This window comes from Triplophysa dalaica, chromosome 22, assembly GCF_015846415.1.
Source record: "Triplophysa dalaica isolate WHDGS20190420 chromosome 22, ASM1584641v1, whole genome shotgun sequence".
NCBI classification, from domain to species: domain Eukaryota; kingdom Metazoa; phylum Chordata; class Actinopteri; order Cypriniformes; family Nemacheilidae; genus Triplophysa; species Triplophysa dalaica.
In genome coordinates this window covers 16,356,296-16,372,850 of record NC_079563.1, presented here as the reverse complement: position 1 = coordinate 16,372,850, position 16,555 = coordinate 16,356,296, and the positions used below count along the sequence as shown (strand labels likewise).

The 16,555-nt window shown below is 39.0% G+C and overlaps 3 protein-coding genes across 8 annotated transcripts; 1 reads left to right on the top strand and 2 right to left on the bottom strand.

Moving 5' to 3' along the window:
* The first annotated feature begins 7 nt into the window (after positions 1-7).
* LOC130412107 (beta-galactosidase-1-like protein 2) lies at positions 8-16,437 on the top strand. Of its 3 annotated transcripts, XM_056737240.1 has the most exons (19): positions 10,923-11,228; positions 11,529-11,714; positions 11,796-11,864; positions 12,353-12,448; positions 12,810-12,918; positions 12,991-13,083; positions 13,308-13,389; positions 13,500-13,564; positions 13,633-13,717; positions 13,843-13,980; positions 14,155-14,235; positions 14,410-14,516; positions 14,738-14,884; positions 14,954-15,025; positions 15,143-15,221; positions 15,364-15,451; positions 15,536-15,647; positions 15,756-15,872; positions 16,012-16,437. In XM_056737240.1, the coding sequence occupies exons 1-19, from the start codon at positions 11,137-11,139 to the stop codon at positions 16,093-16,095; spliced, it is 1,902 nt and encodes a 633-aa protein (XP_056593218.1). In that variant the 5' UTR covers positions 10,923-11,136; the 3' UTR covers positions 16,096-16,437. The 3 variants fall into 3 exon arrangements, with proteins under 3 accessions (XP_056593219.1, XP_056593218.1, XP_056593217.1); XM_056737241.1 differs by lacking the exon at positions 10,923-11,228 and adding an exon at positions 8-74 and having other exon boundaries at positions 15,756-16,437; XM_056737239.1 differs by having other exon boundaries at positions 15,756-16,437.
* Positions 906-6,325, bottom strand: stt3a (STT3 oligosaccharyltransferase complex catalytic subunit A). Its single transcript, XM_056737238.1, has 18 exons — positions 6,243-6,325; positions 5,495-5,616; positions 5,355-5,415; positions 5,150-5,271; positions 4,807-4,952; positions 4,637-4,727; positions 4,415-4,521; positions 4,137-4,301; positions 3,823-4,003; positions 3,197-3,352; positions 3,019-3,110; positions 2,717-2,872; positions 2,329-2,517; positions 2,126-2,242; positions 1,940-2,042; positions 1,649-1,837; positions 1,367-1,482; positions 906-1,272 (listed from the first exon to the last, which is right to left on the bottom strand). The coding sequence occupies exons 2-18, from the start codon at positions 5,580-5,582 to the stop codon at positions 1,234-1,236; spliced, it is 2,118 nt and encodes a 705-aa protein (XP_056593216.1). The 5' UTR covers positions 5,583-5,616; positions 6,243-6,325; the 3' UTR covers positions 906-1,233.
* Positions 7,013-10,920, bottom strand: ei24 (EI24 autophagy associated transmembrane protein). Of its 4 annotated transcripts, none has more exons than XM_056737244.1 (11): positions 10,815-10,920; positions 10,203-10,333; positions 9,827-9,972; positions 9,678-9,738; positions 9,476-9,542; positions 9,266-9,390; positions 9,057-9,176; positions 8,870-8,981; positions 8,682-8,793; positions 8,517-8,591; positions 7,013-8,425 (listed from the first exon to the last, which is right to left on the bottom strand). In XM_056737244.1, the coding sequence occupies exons 2-11, from the start codon at positions 10,242-10,244 to the stop codon at positions 8,263-8,265; spliced, it is 1,023 nt and encodes a 340-aa protein (XP_056593222.1). In that variant the 5' UTR covers positions 10,245-10,333; positions 10,815-10,920; the 3' UTR covers positions 7,013-8,262. The 4 variants fall into 4 exon arrangements, with proteins under 4 accessions (XP_056593222.1, XP_056593223.1, XP_056593224.1 ...); XM_056737245.1 differs by having other exon boundaries at positions 10,824-10,920; XM_056737246.1 differs by having other exon boundaries at positions 10,203-10,326; positions 10,815-10,913.
* Positions 16,438-16,555: the final 118 nt, after the last annotated feature.

The window sequence follows — 16,555 nt, the reverse complement described above, 5'->3', positions numbered from 1 at the left end:
AACATGACCGAAAGGCGCATGTCAATATGACGTCACTGGAGAACAAGACCGACGCGGGTGCTGTTGCGCTTACGGTCAGTAGGAGGTGATAGTGGTTTTATTTTCGGTTTTACTGTACAAAATTGTCATTTTAGTGTCAGCTACACTAAATATACACGGGGTTATTTCTTTTTAAATATAAAATGTGATTTGTTACAAATATGAGTGGCAAAATAGTGGCTTTTGGAAGCCATTTGTCTTGTTACTTTTCTTGACGCCACTTGCTTCTACAACTTATTTACATTATGTGATGTTTTTTTTTTCTCTGCGATGTGTATATTTTGAGACTTTTACAGAAAACAAAAAAGGTCTGATCTTCAACGTCAAATTAAATCCAAATATGTTATAGCAAAACTGCTTAGAATGCAGATAAAAGCAGTGCTCGAATTGAAGGGGGGCTGGGGGGGATCCGGGACCCCCCATAAGGCATTATGGAGCCTCTTAAGGAGTAAAAAAATGGACTTTGGGGTTCAATTATAAAGACAAATGTGATTCAATTTATGCAATGGATGCCTTACATTTTGTGAATTAATCTTTTACAATAATTTAAATAACATTTGTTTATTGGCTAGTTGTCAAGTCTCTTTAAATTTGAAACAATCTGCCCAACTGTAAAGACCGCTAAGCGCAGGACAGTGAAAGAAGTCTGTTCTTCTATGTTAGCGTGTTTTAAATATAATAGTATATAGTTTTGCATATAATCAAATATATTGTGTATTTTGCATCAATTGTATATTGCCAGACTAAACCCCACCAAAAAAAAAGTCTTATGAGGGGGACCCCCCTCAATTCGAGCACTGGATAAAACCTTATAATTCCAAAGCGATGTAATGTGAGCACACATATCAAACACCAACATGCACCAGTTTTATCCCAGTCACTCCTTTATTCACCCATATAAAGACAAATCAAAGTTTTCTGGCCAGCTGATTGCGGACATGATTTTGAACACATTTAACACATATTCTCACCTTCGCAGAAAATCTTTTGACACATTCTGCCCCCAGTACAGACAAAACATCACTTTTGTAAATCAAATTTTAAAAAGGAAAGTACGAAAACAAATCTCTTTCAGCAATTACAACAAAAGTATAAAAAGTATTCAGCTTTTCTCTTCAGATCATGGGGTGGGACCCCAAACTTTCAGTGCTGTGCGCTGTAGAAGGGGGGTTAAGGATTTGGAGTTTCTGGGTTTTACGTTCTTGATAGGCCACGATTGTCGAGGTCTTTGACCTGGGAAGAAAAACATATAGTATAGAATAGTAAATATAACGATATTAATTCCTGCAGCATGCAACACTGGTTAAAATTCTACAGGTGTGTTCACCTTGTATATCCTCACAAGCCAGTGCTCTGTAGTATAGGCTTCCTCCAGCACATCCAGCTCAAAGTCCTTGTTGCCAATCTCTGCATTACGAACTCTATCGTAACCAGGAGGACGTTCTGGGAAAAAAATGAAATGTATAGTTTAAAACTTTGTCTGAGGAGCTCTCAAGAACTTTTGTCAGCGACTCTTAACATGAAATATTTGCAAACCTTCCAAGAGACTCATGTTATACAATAAAGAACACTGAGATTAGTTAGTATAAAAATCCTTGGAGACACTTACTGGCCTCGGTGTAGACCTGGCCGAAGCGATAGTAGCACATCTTGTACATAAGGCAGTTAAGCAGGACGGGCGACCCCTCGCGGTCCACACGGAACTCTCCAGTGGGTGTGTAGTAATCGTGTTCTTTAATGTGCTTTCCTGTATCTGTGCTGCCCCCGATACGAACCATCCAAAGGAACTTGTTTATGTCTTAACAGACAAGCACAAATTATAAAAAAAATCCACGTGTAACAATTAATCCAGAAGCAAAAGTAATGATTATAATCAACTGTTATCAGTCATAGAATATACCATCAGATGAATATCCAGTCAGACCGCCAAAGATAACCAGCACGTAGCTTACATCCAGCTCTCGCATAATCTCATAGGCCTTCTCCTCTGTAGATGCCATAGCCTACAAAGACATAAAAAAAACTTAAATAAAACCCTTAAGGTAGAATTATAAATATCACTTTTTGAATAAACTTGCATACTTACTTGGCCAACTCTGGATATGTGCGTGTTATTCCAAGTGTTGTTGTCAACTAGAATAGTTCGATTGGCCATTGCTGTTATTTGATACCCATAATCCCACCATGACATGACTTTAGCATCCTGTGCACACAATCAAACTAACATGTTATGACTAACTGGTATAAATGACAGGAAGTCGAAAGATTGTGACCAAGACAGGAACTGACCTCTGGTGTGTTGTGTCTGAGCCAATAATAAGCCTCTCTGAAGTCATCAAAGATGATGCGGCTGCCGTCGCCCCCGCGGGCAGACAACACGATGGATGGGGAGGAGTATGCTTCACTGGTCACCCAGGTGGAGTGGAAAGTGTATGTGATGAGGAAGAAAGCCATGACCAGAATCATCCCGCTCGCCACCTATGGACCAATCAGAGAGATTATAACCAAATTAACCAATGAAGGACGTCAGTAATTGAGATCTTGAACATAAATAGATGCAAGTAAAAGTTTAACTAAACACTTGTTAAAATTATTAAGTAAAATAAAGGTAAAAATAGGTAAGATGAATCAGGCACATTTCAACGTCTTAAGCGTAAATACTGTTCCTCAGTCTTACCTCATTCTTGATGGGATAGGTTAAGTCCTGCTGCTTCTTGGTTTTCTTGTCTGGTCGGCTGACGTCCAGGTTCTTCATGTAGGTGGTGAGAACCTGAGAGACGCCAATGCCAGACAGGATGCACATGACGGGAGCCAGAACCAACATGAGACGCACCTGAGCGCAACAGATAAACCAGTCAAGTCAAAGGTCACAAGCACTCTCTAAACTGAAGATTTGGAAGTCATATAAAAACAACTTTTCACTTAATTGACAATTAAACTTAAGAAATACGCACTGTAATAGGAGTAAACATATTTTACCATCACAGCTGAGAAGTACATGCTGGTGACGCCGTACATGATGATGAAAATCGTAGAGTCCGACAAGTTGTTAAAGCAGTAATACAGTCCAACTGGATAAGCAAAAGCAACCAACGTTAACACGATCTGATGAACTGCATTTGCAAAAGAACTTTAAACTGGTAACCACATGAGGTACCTGGGAACATGAAAACCAGCAGCTGCAGGTCAAAATAGTATGAGGACCAGGTGGTGGGCTGATGCTCAGACACAGAGGCGATGATGGGGATGTTGTTCTTGGCATACGATGGATCCAGCAGGGAGTAAAAACGTCCGGTCCAAGGGGAGATTGTCCCTAAATGAGCCAATATGCAACTTTTAGTGTACATATTTGGGCCAATTATTCATTGCAAACTTAATTACTTCAATATTTGACAGCTAAAACGCAAAATTATGAATGTTGTACAAGGCAACCAACAACCCACTGTAACTCATTTTACTGTTCAGATGAATATTTAATGTCCATTTATCTGGTAAGAAATGGTGTAATCTGTCTAACATAATGTACATTATCCCTTATTCACTTTACTGTCATGTAATAATCCTTTGATTTATACTTTGTGGTTATAATTCTGCTACTGTAGCTAGCAGATTTTCAGAATCAATAGTTCTGTCCTGGTTTATTGTCCTACATTATTGTTTTGAATACAACAAACCAACAAAAACGTATGAACACCAGGCCTCTATCGAGCATTGAATGTCAAATAAAGTTTGTGTGATCAATTGCAAACAGTTGCGCAGGGATGCATGGGCGTGTCCGCTCACCTGTCAACATGAGAACCCCACCCGCGGAGAGCAGAATGATCCCGACCAACGAGATGACGCTCTTGAACAACACCTCAAACTGCTGAGTATTCAGTTTGCTCCGCAGGTAATCGACAAAGGCGTGAATCTGACACAGGCCAAACACTCCAAAAGCAGCCATGTGCTCTGAGGACTGGACAGGCTACAATGGAAAAGAAAGAGATGACGGAGTTAAATCCATCTCAGACTATAACAAAAAACTTCTAAAACTGTTCCTTGAAAAAACTAAATTGTGTTTTTATTGACTTGGCTTGAGTCGTTGTTTAATGTCTCACCTGGAATCCAACAAAGGAGATCTGCATGGAGAGGACGGTTCCCAGGCAGTAAACGGTGCAGTATGCCACATAGATCCGATGAGAGAAGCGGCCGGTGAGCATCAGCACCAGCACGTGGAGGGGAATGAGGTTAATGAGAAACACGTACCCACCCCAAGAGGACACCTGCCATCACACACACAGTTATGGTGTTATTATTAAAAAGCCTCGTTTTAAAGTTGTGCTATTCCTGTTTTATAGCAGTACAAGAACACGCCTGCATCTAAAACACTGCTCACCATGTAAAAATAAGCCAGTGCGCACATAGATGACCAATAGATAGACCCAGATTTCACTGCCTTGATCCACATATAGTATGTCAGGAGCATACAGAAAATGGCGATACCTTAATATTATAAAAGAAGTCAAATGTATTACTAAGAGTCAACACGAGCTACTATTTTAAAACATTTAAATATATTAATAAATATAAAAACACATTTCTGAGACATAATCGATACCTTCATTATCGTATGACCCTGCCACAGAACGGGAAATGTATCCAGGAACGACTGCGATCATGGCGGCAGCCAGAAGTCCAGCTCCCGCATCCTTAAATGAGCAAACAGTGTTATTTAAGGTAGATCCGAAATACAGTTGGCCACATAAACAGTAAGCCTTGATTTTTCACCTTGAGTTCTTTGGTGAAGTGGTATGTGACAATTGCAGTGAAGGAGGAGAAGAGAGGGGCAAGGAACACGCATACGTTGCGGATGTCGATGGTGATGTGGAAGAAATGCAGCACGTGATATAAAGCCGCAGATGTGATCATCAACCCTGCAGAAACCATGAAACACACATGACCCCACTTTCTTTTCACCAAGAAAACTTTTTTCAACAAATTTACCACCACCATGGGAAAATGGTGAGTCTGATTACTTGGGTTTGTTACTGAAGACCTCTAAGCAGCTTAAAACATTAGTATTCTTATGTTCTTGTCTTTCCATTTTGAAACCAGCAACACTTAACTGTACCTGGATAAATGGTGCCTCCGATAATCCTCCCAAGTGGATACCAAGCACGATCATCAAACCAGTTGTGAAACTTGTAGAAGCCCTCTTCTGTCAGAAAGCGAGTGGTTCGGTAGTTAAAATACCTGCAATTAAGAAATCAAGATTGAAGATTGAAGCTTGAACGCCTGTGCAGCAATCGCACTTAAGTTCTCATAGCCGTACTCACGGATCAAACTCATGGATGACGCTTTCAAACCGAAGGACGGAGAACAGTCTGGTGGAGAATGCTGGAAAGAAAAGGACCAAAAAAGCATAAGACATTGATGGACATACAGGACCAATGTAAAGAGATCTGCAATCGCTTACACAGGATGGCTGCCATAGACAGAATGAGCAGCTTCAGCAGGGTGTCCTGCTTCTCATAGGATAGACGCAGAAAGCCCATTTTGGTCATCTTAACACAGGGTGGCAGGACTAACTTATGATACCTGACAAGAAACAATATGCATCAAAGAAAATACGATTTTTAATTGTCAGGACTGATGAATGACGGTGCCAAAAACGTCAAAAGAAAAGCAGCAAGTGTTTATTTCAAATAGTTAAAGACAAGTTAGATCCTACACCAATTTAGTAACAAATTGTTCACATTATCTTACAACTTCATTCCTTTTAAATGTTATGCAATCTTTCATATATTCTGGATACAAATAAAGTAATATCAGGTAAAGCAGTTTTATCTTAACACAACCTGTTACGGTGTTAGATCTCCATTAAACCAGGAAAAAAAATCACTGACTGTACTGTACAATGAATATAAAAGCATACGATGGGGACTTTTAAAGCCTTAAAGAAACGACTGCAGCGTAAATATTGGCTTGATGTGCAGATTAACACCGTGTTTATTCTGATAAGCTGTTAATAATAATAGACTATTAAAACTACTGTCTCTCTATTAGCCACTTAGCAGTTAGCTAACATGACACATCTCACAGCTTCGCGAGCTACTTTATACAAGTCACATACATTATGCATTGTACATTAATAAATAAAAAGATGATAGGCTCTGACAGATGCGATAAATGACGATGTTTAAGTGACAAATGTTGGAAATTACCAGTCTTATTCATCGGCGGTTCACTCACTCCAGCCCTACACACTCTCTTACACACAAAACCCTCTCTGCGGTCAAGCCCCGCCTATCCACGTAGAGAGGATGCTTATTGGCTCTGCGTCAGGGATAGACAAGAAATATATGATCTGATTGGTCGTTGAGCTATCGCTCAAGTGTGTCGAGTTCCGCATGGCGCTTCAGATATGACGTGTCCTAAAGGTAGAGAGAGCCCGTCAGCACTATGAAGTTCACAGAACAATACTTCCAACTTCTCACTAAAATCTTTTGGGTGTTTAACTTAAAATACTCATTATACATCTTTTTTTTTCTATAAACTTAAAAGAAACATTTTACGCAAACATTTTATATTCTCGAGTTGTTCCAAATCTGAGAACAAAAGTGCTTGGCCACCATTGACTACCACAGTAGAAAATTAGTCTTTGCTCTGTTGAACACAAAAGAAGATATTTTGAAGAATGTATGAAACAGTTATTGGGCACTTTTGACTGCCATTGTCATTTTTCCTACTATGGTAGTCAATGGTGGCCAAGAATAGTTTGTTTTGTGTTCATCAGAAGAAATTTAAACAGATTATGAATTTGAGGGTGAGTAACTGATGACAGACTTTTAATTTTTGGGTGAACTGTCCCTTTAAGGTACAAATTGTGTTCTGTTTGTGAGTTGCATGGTGGATCTTTTTAAGTCATCCGTTATAGTGATTGTTATATAATATTTTTAATAAGATATAAACTATACTTAAAAACACTAAAATATCACATACAGACCAAATTTATTGAAATAATGTAATACTTTTACAAAATGTCACTTCACAAATATCCATCTGTAAGTGTAACACTATGGATTCCTGACGATAATTACAACCCATTTTAAAATACACATCACCCACCCTTCAACAGATACACTGACATCAAACAGACCATAAGTATGTGCTTCATTTTAAAATGTTCAAAACCAGGTTCCAGGTGATGAGGTCCAGGAACACCTGATGTGGACATCCACTGGAATCTGACACACCGCTGTTCGTCTAAAAACTGGATTTGTGATAACACGTTTCATTTGTAGCACACAGTTTGGCAGTGTCACCTGACAGCAGCAGAAAAGTAAAGCTTGTGCAAACCACCCTCAAATAACTGTTCCGAATCTCCCCGAACCATTCCAGATGACACCGGGTCATGCGGACTTGGAATTGTAAATAAAAATGGATTTAAAATAGAATAGAAATAACAAGCAGCTCCCTTCTGAGTTGTACATGGTTACAATTAAGAAGCAGCTCAGCTTAAAATGAAGTTCCTGTTATCTACCCATCCTCACGTCATTCCAGCCCAAATTACTTCTTACTTCTATGCATGTTAAACTTTGGTGTATTCCACAGAGCAAAAAAAATCCTATGGGTTTGGTTTGACATCAAGGGCGAATCAATAATCATTAAAGTCACAAGTTTTAAATGTCAGATAACTCGCAGGAAACATAACTTGCGTAAAAAGGCCTTTCAACTTGATCTTCACAAGCACAAATCTAGTTTTCAGTGCAGAAAAGTCAGGACCCTTTACACCCATTTCCAAAGTCAAACATGTCACATAGCTTAGTGTTATCTAATAAAGACACTGTCAGGTGTTTGGGCCTCACAAGGCAAAACTTACATAAAATTAAAAAGAAGGCCATAAATAGATAAAATGAGCCAAGACTACGGGGGATTAAGGGGCGGTAGGTCAGTTCACAGAAAATGTGCCCACAGAGATCTTTGTCCTGTCTTTGAAAACTCTACAAATCACCAACATGGCACAAAAACAGTCAAAAGGGGGAAAAAAAACGGAGCAAGAAGCGTGAACTTGTGCACTTCCACACGTGTGGAATAGGCACAAGGCAATCTGATCCCAAACACGCTCGCTCACTTTGTAAAAATTCATCCTTCATCAGCCAAAAATTATATCGACAGGACTCACACACAACACAGAGAACGCAACGTGAATCATACGCCGAGAGTCACGATTCCTGAAAGAAGTCACTGAGAGGGCAAAGGTCGCTGGCGGGTGGGGGAAACATGAGGTGAGGGCAGTTTCTCGGCGGATGCGGAAGGCGTGAGGGAGCTCTGCAGATGCACTGTCTTGTGGAAGAGTTTGTTGCTGATTAGCACGACCAGAGAAAAGAGGCGGAGTTGGAAGTGGCTGCAGGGATGAACAAACAAAATAAACATATAAAGATTGTTTAAAGAATCTTTATAAAAACGTTTTCGTTCGAAAAAAAATAAACACTTACTACAGTTTGACTGGCGTCTTTGCTTCATTAGCGCTGATTATGAAGAGGGGGAAGAGGATGGAGAACAGACAGCCACTGAAAGACATAATCAAAGGGTCATATTCACATGATGTGTACATAATCACCCCAAAACCTTTTGTAGTCCATAATGTTTACAGATTGTACCTTATGATGTACGATGAGGGCAGTGCGGTTAGAAGAGCCATGGGTAAACCAAAGCCAAAATAATATGGCCAGTTCCTCTCGATGTTCGACAGTCTCTGGTGCATTTCAATCCCTTCACAGCAGAGAAAATGTCAACAAAAACTAATTTCTAACAAAAACCTTATCTGAAGCAATCGTGATGAACTTACCGTGATTAAACCACCGATATTCAAAGCAGTACAGTGAGTATAGCAGTGACATGTGCAGGAGACTGACCAGCTGACCGATAGCATCGATGGGGAAGAGACTCACAATCCATCCCTGAGAGAAAGACAGATTTAGTTTGAAAGAACACAAGCAGTTTCGTATCCACATGAAGATGCAGCCACATGTTACCTGAATTAGGAAGAGGGCCTGTAGAAGTAGATTAAAGAGCATGTCTGCTATGATCTTACTGACACTAGGAAAAGGCTGCGCTTTACGTCCAGACACTTCAAACGCCATATCAGCAATGTCCTGCCCAATCAAACAATTAAAAATCCAACATTTTAAAACGCCACACGGGATGAAACAGCAATAGTGTCCCAAATGTAAAACAATCTTACCTGAAACCATATGGCATTGACTACCTTGCTAAGCACGAACAGAGGCAGAACCCAGAGAGCACTGAAGACGGACATCAAAATGAACTCCAGCCATGACCAAACGTTACCATGCAATGAAGGGTCCCCTGAAAATGGATCAACAGGAGAAGCGTAAATAAACAGCAAACACACGTCTGAAGTAGACGGCATGGAGCTAAGAAACAAACATACCTATTATTCTAGCAGTAATGGACTGCAGGAGTGGAATAAACACTCGATAAAACAGGAACAGACTCAGCTGTAATATTAAAGAAAACAATAGCAGTATTAATAAATCTTCACTGCTATCCAGAGCAATTCAGTAGATGGATACGCTGAATTAGATGACTCCCAAAGCAAATCTGACACACAAGTCAAAGCAAGACTGACCTACCCAAAACACACCTCCATTCCAGGCACAGCATTGAAAAATTCGACTCGCAAGTTTCGGTTCGCTGTTAACGCAAAACGTGAACAAACATATTTCATCAACGTTTGGCTTATGTTACAACACACAACGATAAAGTCAAGTGGCACATTTACTTGTCCTGTTTCCGTTCCTCACTCTGAGCCCGTCTCATCGCCAGGGCTCCGCTCGTCCTCCGCCTTCTTTGCTCCTCTCTCTTCTGCTGAATCCGGGCATCCAGCTTGGAGATGGTGCCAATGCCCAGGATGGAGTCTTTGATCCCCTAGTATGAAACAAGTAAATCTGGATATTGATGGGCTTGAAGGCCAAAATGGGTTAGTTTTTTTTAAAAAGAGGTAAACTCTCGGCCTTTGACCCTGGGTAACCCTTAGGGTTGAACCCTGATAGAAAACCTAAGAGATGTGTTGTGACATCTCGCAACAATACAATTTAAGACTTTCAAGTCTACAGGGATTTTACAGTTAATTTATCAATTACAAAATTAATACTGACCGTCGCAACATTGCGGATAAACCCTCTGACGCTGTCCGTCATCTCCAGACCCTCTGCGGATTCATCAACTGCAGGAGTGGCAGCAGGAAACCGGGCAAGATCTCATGACAGTAAGGGAGAAAGCCTGCAAACTGAGCAGTTTCACATCTTTCACATTTTCATTTTTTATGTTACAGTTACAGAGGCCTAGCAACCTCACTATAAACCCTAAAACAACCTAGAAAATTTAAATATGAAACAAAACATAGGGAAAACGTTACTTAAGGTATCAGCGTGACATGGTAAACATGAGTTTTTTGATTCTACGTGACCCCATCATGGGTCACACCTGACCAGAACTCAAACACACTTGAAAATATATTTTGGTCTATAGCAAAATACTTTATAACGTTTAAAGCACACCTTATATTTCATATCATATCTTCTTTTTACCTAAATGAACGCTGTCATGAGACATTTCACAAGACCACCTAGTAAACAACAACACCATCTCCATTTGCAGTGGCTCATTAGCTGTGCAGCTAACTACAGCACAAATCACACTAACATTACGCGAGTACACAAACATTTCAATCGAAACACATGTCTGTGCGTTAATCCAGCACATCGTACCTCATGTACCTCTTTAAAATAAAATCTTCTGTCCACTTTAAGCCTTGAAGTTTCACTCTGTTTTCTCAAGCTCTCAACAAAACAGCAGCAGGCCAGTGCGGCTGCGCATGCGCCGTTTGGCTTGACGCATGCTGGGATTTGAAGTCGCAACGGCTGCGCTGATTTACAGAAACTACACCGCAGATACCTAAGCGACCCTTTCTGTTTGTTTCTGAGAAACTTGCGGCATAAATGTCACTCCCTTTTAACCCAACGCGGAGGGCATGTGGTGTTAGATTACGGGTGTATTTTGGGGTATATTTAACAGCGATTGAAGCAGAAGATGGTTGTTTTCAGACTAAGGAGGGATCATAGGAGGCGTTTTATTATTCTGTTCTTAAGTCTCGCAGGTTTTATTATTTACCGCCACTTTGGGTAAGACCTCATTTTGCACTTTGCAATATTTTTGTGTTTTTGCATGCAGTTGTATAAAATGTGTAGGTTGAATGTAGTGAAAATGTAATTTGCCATTTCTCTTGGCATTGCATATTGTTTTGCATATTGCTATTACATAAATTTAGAATAGCAATTAATTAAAAAATATACATTTATTTAATTGCTATTGTTTTAAATAAACAAAAATATTTTAAATAATAATTATATTATTTTATTTTATCAAAAGATTTGAAAGTGTTTTCTATATTTGAGTTTGTGCTTTGTGATTCTGTGTGCCAGAGGTCAGTCAGGGAAAATGAGAAGAAACCGATCCACAGGATTGAGGGTGAACTCATCCCAGTTCACCTTAGGAGGAGAGCAGTTTTGTATTTTGGGGGGCTCTTTACACTACTTCCGTGTTCCAAGAGCATACTGGAAGGATCGGATGATGAAGATGAAAGCCTGTGGTCTCAACACCATTACCGTGTAAGTCTAAAATAAGACATCGCATAGGCAGAACACTGTTGGTAAGAACAAGACAATAATCTGTTTGTATGTATCCTGCAGTGATGTGCCGTGGTCTCTCCATCAACCCGAGAAAGAAGAATTCAGTTTCCAAGAAGGTCACGATTTAGAGTAAGAATTGTGTCTAATTCCCATACGTGACAATATTAACGTTGTGTTGTGATCCACGTATTTAGACCCGGAAAGGTTCTCACCACTGTTTAAGCTCTTTAATGTCTTGTTGTAAACATCATAGAGATCTCCTGTTGCATTTCCCCTGACAGTTTTGTTGGTTTGCTGCTGTCAGGCAGGACTTTGTGCTCGGAGCTCTATTGGGAACACATAATTAAAGATGCTCTTCCATAGCAACATAAAACCATCCATTCAGCTAAAAGGCTTTAACCCTATGAGAGAAACATAATGTAACTTCAGATATTTGAAAAACAGGATGAGGCTTTACAGAGCTGTAAATGGCATTTTATTGTAAACTGATTCATATGCTAACTGGTAATGTGATCACTTAGAGACAATTTAATGAGATGCTTCAATTCCCTGTTGATCTCCGGTAGTAAGATCTGATATGTGTATTAAATGTAAATCATTGCATGTGTTATCCACAGATCTTTTCTTCATCTGGCAACAGAAGTGGGGCTTTGGGTCATTTTACGACCCGGACCATACGTAGGCTCGGATCTTGATCTTGGAGGATTGCCTAGGTGATTTTGTCAATAATGCCCTTGTTCATTCAAACTATAGCATGTTGTGTTACCTTCCTTAGTTTATATAAAGACCGGGGCAAGTTTGCACAAGAGCTAAATCTCGAACGCCATGATGTTTCAAGTCAAAATTTGCATTGTGTTCAAACAATTAAACACAATAAACCACCAAGTATACAAAGCCATCTACCATATTATGAAAGTCGATTTTAAATAGCAAAATATATTTTCTCCTCTCTAAAAGGTGTAACAACCATATAAAATGTAAAATTAAGAAAGAAACAAAATAAAAATTCTATATCAACACATTAAAAGAAATCTTTGTTTATCATGTCAAACATACTGTATGTACTCTCTATAGTTGGCTTTTACGTGATAAAGAGATGAGGCTGAGAACTACTTACCCAGGATTCCTTGCAGCTGTATGCGTATATTTCAATAAACTCATTCCCAAAGTGGTGCCTTTCCAGGTAGATTTTTTTAAAACAGAATTTAATCTCTGAAACGTACCTTTGTTAATCTTACAATCTGTTTGTTGTTAGTTTAAGAAAGGTGGACCGATCATTGCCATTCAAGTGGAGAACAAATACGGTTCCCATGGGAGAGATGGCAAATACATGTCATTTCTCAAAGAGGTACAGACTGACATTTTACACTTTTACGTCATATTTATTCATATATTCGAGCTAAAAATAATTTACCATCCTGTCGTTACCAACTCAATTCTTTGCTATCGCTAAATTCCCTTTTGTCTCACACATGAGCTTTACTTTATCGCCTCCAAATTTTTTAAACAGATTTTTCAGTTTTCATGTACTCTGTAATGGTTTTATTAACAGTTTGCTGTGGTCCGTGTCAGGCTCTTCTGGAACGAGGCATCAGTGAACTTCTTCTCACGTCGGACAATCACGAGGGCTTGAAGTACGGTGGAATCGAAGGAGGTACAAACACTAGAATTCAACTGTAAATGTGAACATGTCTCATGTTATGGCTGTTACAATATATCACTTTGAAATGGATTTTCAATGAGTTTTCCTTTTCTCTGCCACAGCTTTAAGAGCTTTAAATCTTCAGAAAATAAATTATGATGACATCAGATATCTGAAAACTGTGCAGGTATCTATTTATCCGTCTGTCATCAAAAAAATATTTAGTATTTTTTGTATTAATGCATGTGTGTGAAGTCCAACAGTCCCATGCTGGTGATGGAGCTCTGGACGGGGCGAAGTGATGGCTGGGGTGGTTTACATCATAGTTTTCCTGCAGAGGGTTAGATGGCATGTTTTCAATTAAGAGAGCAGATGATTCATTAAAATATCTCAGAAGCTTTTAACCCTTTTCTTAATTCGCATAAACAAAGCAAATCCATCGATGTGAGTGTCTCTGTCTAATAGACCTGGTTGCCGTGGCGAGGGAGGCACTGAGACAAGGAATGTCCATCAACCTCCACTTGTTCCACGGAGGGACAAACTTTGGCTTTATAAATGGAGCGATGGCCTACCCCTCTTACAAGGCTCTGGTCACAAGCTATGGTTTGTTTTTCTCCTGTTACAGTTTTAGGTTTGTAATGTTGTACTGTGCATAATGACCACAGTGTGGAGCTAGCAGCACACTGGTAGTGGGATACAAGCAGAGCCACTGAAAAGGTGTTTATATTTGTAATAGTACATAATAAAAGCCTCTCTCTCTTTCTCTCTAACACCCAGATTATGATGCACCTCTGTCAGAAGCTGGAGAATACACACCAAAGTATCACCTCCTCAGAGATCTTCTGAGCCGTTTCAACCGTTTGTTCTTCATTTAATTTTTATTTAGTAAACAACACATTTAAGGTTGACATGAAATGATGATGAAGCTATTGAACTTTGCCTGTTCCCACTCTTACTGTGAATGATAATACATAGAATATTTTTTCTATTTTGATTTTCTGAATCTCCGGTTGATTTCTTGTCATCTTGTAGGTGAAACGCTCCCTGTGATGCCGAGCATCCGTTGGAAAGAAGAATATGAACCGGCCATTATGTTCCAGCATCTTTCGCTGTGGGACGCACTGCCATACACACATAAGGTGAGCTGTGCATTTTCACCTGGAGAAACACAATCTTCTTTTTATAATTTCATGAATACACAGACCGACACCTCTGGATTAATGACATTTACCATGTAATATTATTGTAAATGCTTTCTCATTTGCAATTTGCTTTGGATAAAAGAGTCTGCTCTCTGAAAAATAATTTGGCAAATAAAATTTGAATATTTGGTGGTCACGATCCATTTATTTTCCTTAAGCCTTTCAAATCCAATCTTCCTATTAATATGGAGAATCTTCCAGTGAATAATGGCAACGGCCAGGCATACGGATACACTCTCTATGAGACCGTCATCATCACAGGAGGCTTTTTAAAATCAGGACACAACATCAAAGACAGAGCCCTGGTTAGTGCTGCTGTTATATGAATATGCATCTGTTCCAATTCCATTTTAATGATATTGGTTTTTCTCCAGGTGTTTGTTAACCAAAGTTTCATTGGCATTTTTTACCAAAGAAATTTGGAATTAGCAGTTTCTGATGACAAGGTATATTTTTCCATCATGGTCATTCTTTTAATTGTCAGTCATTTGTGGTTTCTTTCTGTTTTCATGGTAAACGTTCAATTTGGAGAGATCTGCTGACTTAATTCAATGTATTTTAAGGGTAAACGAACTCTGAGTTTGCTGATTGAGAACTGTGGTCGTGTGCATTATGGTAAAGACATGGATGATCAACGCAAAGGTATTAAAGTGTTTCTTGAAGAACGAGCCACATGTTTATATTCCGTCTATTCATGAGTTCAGCGTTTTCTTCATAAAGTCTGTGTGTTTTTAGATGGCACAACACATAATCACCATTATTGTCATTCAAAATTTGATTTCAGGTATTGTTGGGGATATTTTATTGAATAATGTGCCACTTAGAGATTTCACGATCTACAGTCTAGACATGACTTCAGATTTTTTTGACAGGTTTGTAGCATCAAATTTCTTATAGTAATGTGAACGGACATATATACCATCGCTGTATTTGCAAAATCATGAATTCATCTTCAGATTGTACAGTGCACCTTGGAAGTTCCCTCCAAACAAACCAAGCTTCCCTGGATTTTTCCAAGGCAGGATATTTGTGAACGGCTACCCAAGCGACACTTTCATCAAGCTGCCAGTCAGTTCAACATGTACAATGTCAAAACTCAGTAGAGTTATATAGTATATGAATTATAACATTTATATGTGTCTGGAATCATGTATCATTATTTACATCCACATGCAGGGTTGGAGTAAAGGTGTTATCTTTATTAACGGACAGAATATTGGACGGTATTGGGACGCTGGACCACAGCAGGCTCTGTTTCTGCCAGGCCCCTTCCTCAACAGTGGAATGAACCAGGTCAGCTCATATGAATATTTGCTCACTTCTTTCAGACGAATGGATCTGTATCGACAAGTATCTACAATTGCAGTGATTTATACACACTTGTTTTAAACCAGGAATTAAATAAAATGAACGATGCATTGTTTTTTAACAGATAATTGTATTTGAGGAAGCAGAAGGGGATTTTAAAATCCAGTTTGAAGATTCCCCTGATTTGGGAATGACAGTTGATATTTAACAAAGATGTTTTTGGTAACATGATGACTGTGGATGAAGTGTCGAAAAATGTTTAAACAAAAAATTGACAAGAAGATATTTGTATTATAAACATGGCTTGCATTCCATTTTTTACATTGTTTTATTTGTATTCTACCAGAACTGTCTATTTATATATGAGGTTGGAGTGTGTATAATGGCTTCATCTAAAAAACTGTAAAACCTCAATGAAAGCTTACATGTTCACAGTAATCTATACATTTCCTAAGAAGGGGCTGTGTGTGCGGGTGTGTGAAAACCTGTAAAATTAAATGAATGCAGTAACTGTATCTGAACTTCAATTTAAAGCAGCACAATAAACTTAAAAAATGTTTAAAGATCGCGAATCACAGGCAGTTTCTGCCAATCTCATATTAATCTTGAGTGCCTATACAGTAGTATTGGATACATCATATCTTCGAAAAGTGTTTAGTTTGATCCAA

Bases quoted from the DNA above. Each gene is read 5' to 3' on its own strand.
- ei24 (XM_056737244.1), bottom strand. From the start codon at position 10,244: ATGACGGACAGCGTCAGAGGGTTTATCCGCAATGTTGCGACG. The intron at 9,391-9,475 runs GTATGTTTGTTT...ATCCATTTTCAG, and splicing joins CATTACTGCTAGAATAATAG to GGGACCCTTCATTGCATGGT. The intron at 8,426-8,516 runs GTAAGTGTTTAT...TCATCCCTGCAG, and splicing joins AAGACGCCAGTCAAACTGTA to CCACTTCCAACTCCGCCTCT.
- LOC130412107 (XM_056737239.1), top strand. From the start codon at position 11,137: ATGGTTGTTTTCAGACTAAGGAGGGATCATAGGAGGCGTTTTATTATT. The intron at 11,715-11,795 runs GTAAGTCTAAAA...TGTATCCTGCAG, and splicing joins GGTCTCAACACCATTACCGT to TGATGTGCCGTGGTCTCTCC. The intron at 14,517-14,737 runs GTGAGCTGTGCA...ATTTTCCTTAAG, and splicing joins CACTGCCATACACACATAAG to CCTTTCAAATCCAATCTTCC.
- stt3a (XM_056737238.1), bottom strand. From the start codon at position 5,582: ATGACCAAAATGGGCTTTCTGCGTCTATCCTATGAGAAGCAGGACACC. The intron at 4,728-4,806 runs GTGAAAAATCAA...TGCTCATTTAAG, and splicing joins ACTTCACCAAAGAACTCAAG to GATGCGGGAGCTGGACTTCT. The intron at 2,873-3,018 runs GTAAAATATGTT...TGTTGCGCTCAG, and splicing joins TGTACTTCTCAGCTGTGATG to GTGCGTCTCATGTTGGTTCT.